This window comes from Micromys minutus (genome assembly GCF_963924665.1).
Source record: "Micromys minutus genome assembly, chromosome: 22".
Taxonomy (NCBI): domain Eukaryota; kingdom Metazoa; phylum Chordata; class Mammalia; order Rodentia; family Muridae; genus Micromys; species Micromys minutus.
Genome location: NC_137957.1, coordinates 465,737 through 478,647, shown reverse-complemented (window position 1 = coordinate 478,647; position 12,911 = coordinate 465,737). Strand labels below are relative to the sequence as shown.

The 12,911-nt window shown below is 41.7% G+C and overlaps 1 protein-coding gene across 2 annotated transcripts; it reads left to right on the top strand.

Annotated features, from left to right (window-relative positions):
• Positions 1 to 382: 382 nt before the first annotated feature.
• LOC308435044 (uncharacterized protein) lies at positions 383 to 9,038 on the top strand. 2 transcript variants are annotated; one of them, XM_080935586.1, is made up of 4 exons: positions 383 to 476; positions 6,611 to 6,737; positions 6,941 to 7,001; positions 7,529 to 9,038. In XM_080935586.1, the coding sequence occupies exons 1-4, from the start codon at positions 474 to 476 to the stop codon at positions 8,841 to 8,843; spliced, it is 1,506 nt and encodes a 501-aa protein (XP_080791712.1). In that variant the 5' UTR covers positions 383 to 473; the 3' UTR covers positions 8,844 to 9,038. The 2 variants fall into 2 exon arrangements, with proteins under 2 accessions (XP_080791712.1, XP_080791713.1); XM_080935587.1 differs by lacking the exon at positions 383 to 476 and having other exon boundaries at positions 6,658 to 6,745.
• Positions 9,039 to 12,911: the final 3,873 nt, after the last annotated feature.

Below are 12,911 nucleotides of genomic sequence, written 5' to 3'. Positions count from 1 at the left end.
ATTGCCGATGCCTCATGAATATCAATTAGGCGGCTTAAATTTGACTTGAATGGGCTGGCGTCATGTCATCTGTGAGAAGTGGGACCACACAGTGCACATAGAGTAATGATCTGTGTGTACTACACACCCTATGCCTATACGAAGAAGTGCCTACTGTGTGCAGAAATAGTGCAGGGACGACTTTGCAGTACGGGCGCAAGTTCTACAGTCAATCTCTGGAGGTCAGTAGTGCCTGGGTTGGAGCCCAGGGCTGGGAACCACTGTGTTAAGTCCTTGAAAGCCTCTCTGTGGCTAAGAAGATGCTCCTGTCACTCAGCCAATCAGGGCGTCGAGACGGACTAGCAGTCAGAGTGGAGGCGGGAACTTCCGGTCTGCCATTCGCGGTTTGACTGTGAGTCTGAGGAGAGCTCTAGTGTGTCCCGTGCGTTGTGCTGCTGGAGCTGTGAGGAGAGCGGGCGAGCTCGGAATCCGCTATGGTGAGCGGGGCCGCTGATCCACGCGGGGAGGATCCGTGTGGGGTTGACCCGGGGTGCGGGAACCGGCGGCGAGACGCGGCGCCCGGTGTGACTCCGTTTGGTCCCGAGGTCTCTGCGCCTCCCGGGCGGAAGCGGGACCTCAACGGCTTAGTTCCGCTGACTGCGCCTGCGCACAGCATGGGGCGCGGGAGTTGGTGCTTGGAAAGTGTTCACGCCGGCGTTCGGCGCTCACGCACGCGCGGCCTTCGTTGTCAGGGAAGGCCGATTGCTGACTGGCAGAGCTCTTGTTCCTTTCGTGTCTTGTAGAGTTCTGCACTTGGCATTTGACATTCAGGTGTAGGTTCCGTCTGCAGTGAATTCTGCGCAGGTGTAAAGTGTGTTATTAACACAGTCGCACGTAGATGCCCCGGTGGTCCAGTCACGTGTGTCAGTAAGGCCAGACTCAGTTTCCTGGTCTGAGTTGTCAAAATTGACCAAATAAGTGTGATTTTGTTCTAAGTGTTCTCTCATGTTCCGCTGGCCTCTATTCTTTCTCGTTAGCACAGTCTGTATTGCAGGTGTAGGGGAAGTTCTGAAGTCAGATGGTGTCACCGAGTGCTGATTTTCAGTCTTGTGTTGCTCATGTTTTGCTCATGATGACCTTTGTCATCGGTTTTCTGTTGTTTCTTGCAGAAATCGTTAGAGTACTGGACTTTGTTGAATCTATAGCCCAGATTTCGTACTGAAATAATACTGAGACATCGGGAAGGCTTACTTTCAGAACAGCTTTACCTCCAGACTTTGAGAAATATATTTTTACAATAAGGTCTCCCATGTCAACTCAGGTTGCCTTCATCTCACTTTGTGGCAACACAGGCCTTGCTGCCTTTCTGAGCCAACCTCCTCAATTTTTGGGTTAATGGTTTGGAGCACCGCACAGTTCTAAAAAAATTTATGTGACTCATGTAGTGGCCTGTTGATATCAGTGACAGGAAAAGGATTTGTGTGTTGAGCATGGTTTCTCCCTTGAAACCGGAACAGAAGGAAAGAAAAGTTTACTGTGTACATTGCAGGGGAAACAGACTAGGTAATAGCTGGACTACAGTTTGTCTAAGCCTGTGTGAGTCAGTGAGCTACAGGGGTCTGATGTGGCAGGGAAGTGTCTTTCTGAGTAGTCTCTGCTTGCATTAACTCATACTGTACAAATGAAGGCAAACCAAATTGGTGGCTGTAGAATTGGGGGAGGTTACCTTGGACCAGTGAAAACATTTCTAAGTGCAAACATGGTGTGGTCTCTTCAGCGTGGTGAGAGATTTGAGACACAGGGCATTTGGTTGTGGCTCTCAACAGCTAACATTTTATACATGGTAGTTCATAGTCTCTTATTAATGGCATCCCCTCTACCAGGAAAGAACTGTCTTAAAGTCAGTATACCCAAGTTTTAAAACTCTCTCCTAAAAGCCAGGTTTTGACATTTGGCTTAGTGTGGTGGTTTGAATAGGAATGGCTCCCATAGGTTCATGTGTTCGAATGCTTGGTTCATAGGAAGTGGCACTATTAAGAGGTGTAGTCCCTGTAGAGGCAGGGTTTGAGGTCTTTTGTGTGTACAAGTTTGGCTAGTGTGACATAGTCCCCCTGTTCTTCTTACTGCAAATCAAGACCCAGAAACATCAAGTTCTTTTCCTGCACCACATCTGCCTGGATACTGCCATCCAGCATCTTTGCCGGGCTTTTTTGTTTATTACTCATACATTAGGCAAGCAGCTCAGGGACAGCCGAAGACTTTGAGCCTCTCTCACTCTCTTTTAAAACACTTTTCTTTAAAATCATTAATATGTTGGCACCCTGTCCTATGTTGGAATGAGAATGTGCAAAGGGGAAGGCAGTAGATGACACTATTAGGAAGTGTGGCTGTGTTGGAGTAGGTGTGTCACTGTGGGTGTGGGCTTAAGACCCTCATTTTAGCTGCCTGGAAGCCAGTATTCTGCTAGCAGCCTTCAGATGAAGATGTAGAACTCTCAGTTCCTCCTGTACCATGCCTGCCTGGATGCTGTCATGTGCCTGCCTTGATAATAATGGACTGAACCTCTGAAGTGTTGGACCTGTTTGGCCCAGTGTTGGGGTGTTCACTCCCACAGAGACACAGAGACGGAAATCGATGCAACAAGCAAGAGGTTTTATTTTTATTGGTCCAGTACGCTGGGGTCGTCCTGCAAGCAGGACCCTGAAGTTCAAGGCACACACTTTTTATACAGTCTTGAAAGCAGATTTCAGCAACAGCATGGGGTGGTGGCATCACATTGGTGGGTTACAGTGACCTTTAGATTTATTGGCTAAGCATATAGTATTTTAGATCTATGGGTAATTGAGCATGAGCTAATTATGACATATGTCAAGCCCTATCAGGGACTTTGGCTATCATCCTGCTTTGTTTCTTGGAACTGGGTGTTTTGGAAAAGTCTCAAAGTAGGGGCAACTTGACCTGGCCAAGAGCTTCACATTTTTCAGTGTTTTGAAAAATCCCAGGGAAGGGGGGCAACTTGTCCTTAGGCTAAGAGCCTCACAGAACCTGTAAGCCAGCTCCAATTAATGTTCATATGATGGTTTCTTGGCAGACATATTGACTTATTGTCATTAGAATGTTAGACCTGTACCAAGGCTGTTGCAGGATATTTGATCACACTGTAAACCTTGAGATTATGTTGTTTACTGGAAAAACCTTATTCTGGTTGTTGTGTGGCTCAGCCCAAGCACAATTTAATCCAAATGCTTCCTACTTGCATATTGTAAATAGGATTCAGTAGAGTCAACCATAGGTCAGAAGGTTGAGCAAGCAACCAGTTGTTAGGGAGTGAACATAGGAAAAAAAACAGAATAAGAGGAACTCAGGGGGACTGATACAGAACTATATGAAATAAAAGGGAGGGACATTCAGTTTGACTGTGTTTGAGATGGCATTGGGAAGTCAGATTCCTTCTTTTGGGACCTCAGCTAAGGAGGAACATCAGCTGGGTGCTTTCTCTGCCTCTTTGAGCTATTTCACTGCAGGATCTGGCTCCCAAGTCTTTTTGGTAAAGTCAAACAATTGAGATTTTATTAAAAACAACAGGAGACCATTTCTTTACCAGGGATTCTTCTCCCTCCCTCCCTTTCTCCTTCTCTTCCTCTTTCTCCCTCTTTTTGTCTCCCTGTGTCCCTCTTTCTCTCCTTCTTCCTGTCTCCTCTCTGAGACAGGGATTCTTTGTATAGCTGTGGCTGTTTTGGAACTTACTCTGTAGATCAGGTTTGCTTCAAACTCACAGTGATCTGCCAGCCAGGTGCTGGGATTAAAGGTGTGCCATACTGCTCAGCAAAATTAGTAAACTTTAATGACTGATAGTTAGGGAGAGTTTTTGGCTCCCTTGAGGAAATAGATAAACTTTCAATATTCCCTTTAGACATTTCCTTGACCCTTTTCTCCAAATTTATAATCCATTAATCTCTGTTACATTCTTCAATTTAAGTACAAGTGGAGCATGAAAAGAACTCGGGGCTGGAGAGATGGCTCAGTGGTTAAGAGCAAAGAGGTCCTGAGTTCAATTCCCAGCAACCACATGGTGGCTCACAACCATTTGTAATGAGATCTGATGCCCTTTTTTGGTGTGTCTGAAGACAGAGACAATGTACTTATATATTATAAATAAATCTTTAAAAAAATGTGGCTTAAAAAAAAAAAGAACTCAGGCTAAATTCCACCTTTAGAGACAGCTTTGTATAATAAGTCAGGCTGCCTGGGGTAGAAAAGGCACAGTAGAGACAACAACATTGTGGCCTGCACTTGTGTCCCCACAACTCAGGAGCTGGAAAGAGCCTATACAATACTGTGTCTGGGCAGGGCAGGGTGAGCGTTAGTAGTTGGTGGAGTGATGTGAGAGAAGGAGTGAGGAAATAGGTGGAGGAATGGAAGATGAAGAGAAGCCAAGCTGTTGGTGAAGCAGAACTGAAGACATGAACAGGTGCTTCCTGTTTTTTTTTCTTGGGAGATGGTGACTTACTGTCCAGCAATAGAGCCAGTAGTAATTGTAAGTGCCTGTGGGCCTATGCATTCTTCCTTTGAGAAAACCTAACACTGTGAGACTCTGGGACTCCTAGCACTGCATCCTAGCCCAGGAAAAAGAGCAGGACCTGCAGAGTGGCCAACACAGCTGACTGACATGACTGCCTGCTGTGTTTACTTCTCATCATTGGCCTGTGTATATCTCTCCAGGTCGTTGTGGTGGCTCATAGAGGCTACCATGAAGACATCCATTGTAGGGTCTCTGAAAATGCAACAGTCCAAGCAGGCACAAGAGTTTATGTAAAGCAAGAACTGTATTGAATTAGGCAGCAAACACTGACTGACCAGAGGAGACTCAGGAGGGGCAGCAGTACAGACTTGGGAACTGACTTCACTTCAGTAACTATAAACAGAACAACCCACAAGCATCTGTACCAAGCTGCAGTTATAGTTCTTCAGTAGGAGCAGTCATGTTTTGGGGAGTAAGGAGAAAGTTGGCCAGCTATCTGGAAAGTCCCTAGCTTCTCTAGAACCTGGGAACTTCAACTGAATTTCACTTTGTGATCAAAATGGAGTCTGAAAACAGAATGGTAGTACTCAGGATAAGTTTCCTTTGCTTGATCTCAGAACTCTTTTCTGTATCTCATTCAAGTCTTTGATGGTCTGTTTCCCAGTAGGACTGCATTGGGTTCTCAGGATCATGAGCTTAATGGTGATGTCCCTTGTTCACTTCTTTGTATATTTTTTGTTGGCTCAAACTGAGCAGCCTGCTTCCTTCTCATGTAGCCAAACCATTAGCACCTTTACAGACCCAATCCCTTAAAAACATAAGCTAAATTAGAAGCAATTGCTTCTCCTTAATAAGCTGATTTTTCTGGCCTTATATTTTTATTTTTATATTTTTGGCTGATGGAATTAGATTTCTGTGCATGTCAAGCAGTTACTCTTGTGCTGAGCTTTACTCACATCTTGACTTTGCAACTTTGGCAGAGGATTTGTTTTTACCAGGATGGCATGCATTCATGACATTAATACTCAGGTTTCAGAATAATCCCATTGCAGTTTAACATTCTTGCTACCTTTGTGTGTATATCTTTGATTTTTAATAAATGTGCATGGGTCTTTTACGTATATACATGTCAGTATCATATATACATCTCTTTTCCCTATGCTTTTTGGTTTTGATTTTGAATAGACACTTGTTTGCTAATATTTTTGAGAACTCTTTGAATTGTCAGTTAAAAATAAAACTGTCATATTAAAAATGCATTCCTTTGTTGGTAAACTGAGGCACTCCAGTTTTCTAATTCAATTAGTATTAAATTAGAGTGAATATTTAACCCTTTGGAGGAATTTCAATTCCTCTTGTGCTTTCTATTCTTTGTTTCTTTTTCTTTTTAAGACAGGTTTTATCACCACTTGGCTTGGTGTGATTAGAAATTTGTATATGGGCCATTTTTTTCTTTCTTTGTTTTACAGATATATTTATTTATTATATATAATAAACATCATAGCTGTCTTCAGACACCCCAGAAGGGCATACGGTTTTATTACAGATGGTTGTTAGCCACTATGTGGTTGCTGGGATTTGAGTTCAGGACCTTTGGAAGAGCAGTCAGTGCTCTTAACCACCGACAGTTCTCTCCAGCCCTATCCTTCGTTTCTTTGAGACAGGTCTTACTGTGAACCTCTGCCTGTCATGGAAATCACTACATAGGCTAGCCTGGTATAGAAATCAAAGAGATCCACATGTGCCTCCTGAGGTCTTGGATTAAAGGTGTGCATCACAATACTTTCCATGTCCATCCGCTTTTGAAGTTAGGGATTTTGATAAAAGTTTGCTAATGTATACTCAATAAACAGGGATCTGTTTGAGTGTCTCTCTGTTAGTAGTGTTTCTCTTGCAATGCCATATGGAATTCAATGGGCCCAGAAATGAGAGGTGTGATCCTCCTTTTCTGTTTCCTTCTAAAATGATTTGGAGACTGCATTTGAATGTCTGATATGGAATAAATGTGTGGAATACCCATAATTACATAAATATATTCTCAGTGAAGAGTACATTTACAGTGCATTGAGTCTCACCATTTTTATTATGTGTATGTGTGGGATATTTTAGGATGCAGTCACCTATGAGGATGTGCATGTGAACTTCTCTCCGGAAGAGTGGGCTTTGCTGGATCCTTCCCAGAAGAATCTCTATAAAGATGTGATGCTGGAAACATTCAGGAACCTCACTGCTATAGGTAAGAATGTGAGTTTTCCTTCATTCTCTATACAAGGGGACAAGTGTTTCTTGGTTATTGGTGCACTTCAGTGATTTCTATTGTGACAGAGGTAGAATGTGGCGAATAAACAGACGTGGTTCTCAGGTTTAATTAAAGATACTAACTTAAAATATGCATACTATCCAATAATATATCATAAATTTTCTGTTACTATATTCTAGGCTACAAATTGGAAAACAGCAACATTGAAGAACACTGTCAACGTTCTAGAGGACGTAGAAGGTAAATGTCATGTGCAAGCTGATACAAATGTGTTACTGACGAAATCTTAATGTACTCTGAAGTTTTAAAGAAAAGCTACATTGGGAGTAAGCACAGATTTAAGTATACTGGTGATTATTAAACTCTCATAAGACTATGTCCTTTAATTTTAGGTAGTTGACCTGTGTTTCTAAGGTGTTCCTCTAAGAAACAAGACAAAGAAACAATATCTTATCATCTGAGCAATGTTATAGAACTATCAGCCCATTTAGTTTCATCCCATCCAAGTATCATAAAAGGCATGCACATTGGTTAGGAGACCAGTGAATGTTCAAGACTTTATAAGTAAAGAGTCTGTAGTAAAGCTAGAGTTACTTACTCATGTACTTCTAGTGACTTTCCAAAATTAAGTAATAAGAACATTTAATGGGAAACAAGAAGGTTGTTGTCATGGAGAAACCTTAATCTCTACCGCATATATCTATGTGGAACAAAAAGTTCACCTGTGTGTATGTAGTGTGAAACCTTTTGTTATTTCTCTTTAATAGGCACAACATCTGCTATTGTGGATATGAGCCTTGTGAGCATATGGGACATGACAAGGAGCAGTGCAGCTCTGTGCAGAAGAACTTTCTTCAAACATATGGAAGAATCCGTGCTGAAGAGAAACCCTATGAATGCAATCACTGCAGTAAAGCCTTTGCAAACTTCCGTAGTCTTCAAAAACATGAAAAAAACCATACTAGAGAGAAACCCTATGAGTGTAGTCACTGTGGTAAAGCCTTTGTAAGTCGAAGTGCTCTTCAAATACACGAAAGAACTCATACAGGAGAGAAACCCTTTGATTGCCATGCATGTGGTAAAACGTTTGCTCGTCACAGTAATCTTGATATACACAAAAGAACTCATACAGGAGAGAAACCCTATGATTGCAGTGAATGTGGTAAAGCCTTTTCAACTCGAAGCCATCTTCAAATACATGAAATAATTCACACTGGAGAGAAACCCTATGTATGTAATCAGTGTGGTAAAGCCTTTGCATATCGCAGCAATCTTGACGCACATGATAAAACTCACACTGGAGAGAAGCCCTATGAGTGTAATCAGTGTGGCAATGCCTATGCAAGTCGTAGCAGTCTTCGAAATCATGAAAAGCATCACACTGGAGAGAAACTTTATGGATGTAATCAGTGTGGTAAAGCCTTTGCGCGTCGCAGTAGTCTTGAAATACATGAACGAATTCACACTGGAGAGAAACCTTATGAGTGTAATCAATGCTGTAAAGCCTTTGCACGTCGCAGTAGTCTTCAAGTACACGAAAGAACTCACACTGGAGAGAAACCCTATGAGTGTAATCAGTGTGGTAAAGCCTTTGCAAGTCGTACTAGTCTTCAAAATCATGAAAAACATCACACTGGAGAGAAACCATATGGATGTAACCAATGTGGTAAAGCCTTTGAATTAAATTGTGATCTTCAAATACATGAAAGAACTCACACTGGAGAGAAACCGTACGGATGTAATCAGTGTGGTAAAGCCTTCGTAAGTCGTCGTTATCTTCGAAATCATGAAAAACATCACACTCTTGAGAAACTCTATGATTGTAGTCAATGTGGTAAATCCTTTGCAATTTTCAGATATCTTCAAAAACACAAAAAAACTCATAGTGGAGAGAAACCATATAAATGTACTCATTGTGGTAAAGCCTTTGCATATCGCAGTAATCTGTATAGACATGAAAGAACTCATACTGGAGAGAAACTATATGAATGTAATGAATGTGGTAAAACCTTTGCATATTACACTAGTCTTCATAATCACAAAAAATGTCATACTGGAGAGAAACCCTATGAATGTGATTGATGCAGTAAGCTTTGCCACATCTATGGAATCTTCATCAAAGAACTCATACTGCAGAGAAACCTTATGAATGTAATCAATGGGTTAATGCCTCTGCATTTTATAGTCTTCAAAGGCATGAGAATTCCTATTGGAGGGAAACATGAATCTAATACATGCAGTAAACCCTTGCACACCAAACACTTTTCTTTTGGTTGCTAAGCCATCTCACTGGTGCTCATGTTCAATTAATAGAACCACTTCATCACTAAAATATTGTTTTCAGATCATATACAAATTGTCACCCGAGGATAGGGGGACACACAATATTTGAATAATAAAACCTATTTGCAAATGAAAATGATATATTGCCATCTCTTTTTATTGGTTATGTTTATCCTGAGAAGTACTTCTCAATACTTTTTCAGAAAGACGAATGGCATAGAATTTTCTCAGTAAGGGTGGTTGCTGTTAAGCATGATGACCTGTGTCTTAGGGTTGGTATTTCTGCACAAACATCATGACCAAAAAGCAAGTTGGGGAGGAAAGGGTTGATTTAGCTTACACTTCCACATGCTGTTCATCACAAAAGGAAGTCAGGACTGGAACTCAAGCAGGTCAGGAAGCAGGAGCTGATGCAGAGGCCATGGAGGGATGTCACTTACTGGCTTGTTTCCCATGGCTTGTTCAGCCTGCTTTCTTATAGAACCCAGGTCTACCAGCCCAGGGATGGCACCACCCACAATGGGCTGGGCCAGGGATGGCTCCACCCACAATGGGCTGGACCCTCCCCACTTGATCACTAGTTGAGAAAATGTCTTACAGCTGGATTTCATGGAGGCATTTCCTTAGCTGAGGCTCCTTTCTCTGTGATAACTCCAGCTTGTGTCAAGTTGACACAAAACCAGCCAGTGCAATTGACTCCTTGTCAATTTGACATACAAACGCATCACTATTAAGTCTCAACTCTTACTTTACTGTTCATTCCCAAGATCTAAATAACTTTAAGAGTCCCACAGTCTTTACAAGATCTTACATATTAAAATTTCAATCCCTTAAAAATATCCAATCCCTTTTAAAGATTATTTATTATATATGAGTACACTGTAGCTGTCTTCAGACACACCAGAATACGGCTTCGGATCCCATTACAGATGGTTGTGATCCACCATGTGGTTGCTGGGATTTGAATCCAATCCCTTTTAAAATTCAAAGACTTTTTCAATTCAAATTCTCTTACCTGTAGGCTCCACTAAAATACTTTCTTCCTTTAAGAGGGAAAAATATCAGGGCACAGTCACAATCAAAAAAATCAAACTCTAACCATCCAATGTCTGGGATCCACTCATGAACTTCTGGGCTTCTCCAAGGGCTTGGGTCACTTCTCCAGCTCTGCCTTTTGTAGCACACATTTTGTCTTCTAGGCTCCAGCTGCCTGTTCTCCACTGCTGCTGCTGTTTCTGGTGGTCATCTCATGGTACTGGCATCTCCAAGACATTGCTATCTTCTGCTGCAAGTAGGCTTCACCAATAGCCTCTCATAGGCTTTCTTAATGGTGCCAAGTCTCAACTTCTTCAGTCCTGGGACACTTAATTGCACTTTCACCAATGGCCTTCCATGCCCTCTCACAGTGCCAAGCCTCAGCTGCTCTTCACAACCCTTTCATTCCTTCAAAACCAGTACCACCTGGGTGACTTACACATTACCAAGTCCAGCCACAGCACGAGGTACAACCTTGGCTAACTCTGGAACACAGCTTCTTTGTGCTCTTAAAAAAAAAAAAAAAACTTTTCAGATGATTTCACCTAAATGATACTGGTTTCTTCTTAATTGCCACTAATTTCCTAGCTCCAGCTAACCAGGATCAATAGTCCCAGTAATGCAAAGGTTTTGCGTTAGTAGTTCTGGTATCTTGTTAATTACAACTGATTCTTTAGCCCCAGCCAACCAAAATCACAGAATGTTCACAATCAAAACAGCAACAGCCCTGATAAGAGTCTTTATTTATTTGGACTTTTTTTTTTTTTTTAAAGATTTATCTATTATATGTAAGTACACTACCTGTCATCAGACACACCAGATGAGGGCATCACTTCATTTCATGTGGTTGCTGGGATTTGAAACTCAGGACTGCTTGAAGAGCAGTCAGTGCTCTTAACTGCTGAGCCATCTCTCCAGCCCCAATAAGAGCCTTTAATCTTCTTTCTGAAATTTCACAAGCCAGTTCTCCATCTTCTGCAGTGTTCTCAACATTATCCTCCAAACTCCTACAAAACATCCCACAGAGCTCTTAATATCCCAATGTCTCTTCTAGCTCAAAGTTCCAGAGTCCTTCCACAGTCCTCCCCAAAACATGGTCAGGTTGCCACAGGAATACCCCACTTGGTACCAATTTGTCTTAGGGTTTCTATTCCTGACAAACATCATGACTAGGATGCAAGTTGTGGAGAAAGGGGTTGATTCAGCTTAAATTTCCACATCGCTGTTTATCACCAAAGGATGTCAGGACTGGAACTCAAGCAGGTCAGGAAGCAGGAGCTGACGCAGAGGCCATGGAGGAATGTTACTGGCTTGCTTCCCCTGGCTTGCTCAGCTTGCTTTCTTATAGAACCCAAGACTACCAGCCCAGGGATGGCACCACCCACAATGGGCTGGACCCTCCCCCCTTGATCACTAGTTGAGAAAACAGCTGGATCTCATGGAGACATTTTATCAATTGAGGCTCCTTTCACTGTGATTAACTCCAGCTTTTGTCAAGTTGACACAAAACCAGCCAGTGCAACCTGAGATTATTCTCTGGGAGACACATGTTACTCATGCAAATTTTTCTGAGTATTAATACTTGGGCTGTGACATGTGCATACCCATACAACAGCACATACATAAATAGTTCTGAAACTTAGATCAGGACCAGTGAAGTCACTCATTACTTGAAGGCACTTGCTGCATAACTTGACTATCTGGATTTGATTTTTCAAACCTGTAAGATGTCTTCTGATGCATGTGGCATGTACACAGAGCACAAGTGTATTTTATACAGATAAAAATTTAATAAGATGAAATTATGAAAGAATAAGCAAAATACTGAGAACATAAATGATTTATCACTCACAATCGATACATTATATTTCAAGAAGTGTTTGTCAAAATAATGAGGGTTCCTGTTTCAATTTTACATTATTCTTTATTCAACAATAGGCCATTTAAAGAAACAACTCAGCTGGGTGTTGAGTCGCATGTCTTTAATCCCAGCCTTGGGAGACAGGCAGATGTATTTCTGTATTTGAGGATCACAGCTTGGATCACACAGTGAGTTCAAGATAGGATAGCCATGTAGAGATGTTCTGTCTGATAAAATCCAAAGCAAAACATCAGTAACATTCTCCCCAAACCAAACAACTATATCTCTCATTATGGATCTTTTTCTAATATTATCTGGAAGTAGTGAAAATATTGTAATATTGGTATTTTTAAAACACTGAAATATAGGACTTAAAATTTTTTTTGGTTTAATCCCAAGTATGAGAATATGGGGGTGATTCATGGCAGGTAACTGCTCTAGGTAAGGTGTTATTGTTGCCAGAGGCAGATTCTTTGTGCAGTTGTGTGACATTTGAAATTCTGGGGACTTTTCAGAGGACAGGTGGTGTGGGTTACTGGTTGGTGGTAGTATGCTGTTGACCATGATTTGTTACATAGTCATGAACAAAGAAACTGGACACTAAGTATCCTGATGATGAAAATCAAAGGTGTTCCAAGGAACTCAACACTCTTTTTTTTTTATAAATAATTTTTTAAGATTTATTTATTTGTTTTACTTAAGAGTACACTGTAGCTGTCTTCAGACACTCCAGAAGAGGGCATCAGATCCCATTACAGATGGTTGTGAGTCACCATGTGGTTGCTGGGGGTTGAACTCAGGACCTCTGGAAGAGCAGTCAGTATTCTTAACCGCTGAGCCATTTCCCCAGCGGAACTCAACACTCTTAATTAGCAGGATGTAGTCTATTGATAATATCATCCTCTTTTCCCTCTATACCTTAGAGGTTTGAAAGGGTGGAAGAAAGTGGGTGGAGGAGGGTGAAAGAAGAA

Bases quoted from the DNA above. Each gene is read 5' to 3' on its own strand.
- LOC308435044 (XM_080935586.1), top strand. The intron at 6,738-6,940 runs GTAAGAATGTGA...ACTATATTCTAG, and splicing joins CAGGAACCTCACTGCTATAG to GCTACAAATTGGAAAACAGC. The intron at 7,002-7,528 runs GTAAATGTCATG...TCTCTTTAATAG, and splicing joins CGTTCTAGAGGACGTAGAAG to GCACAACATCTGCTATTGTG.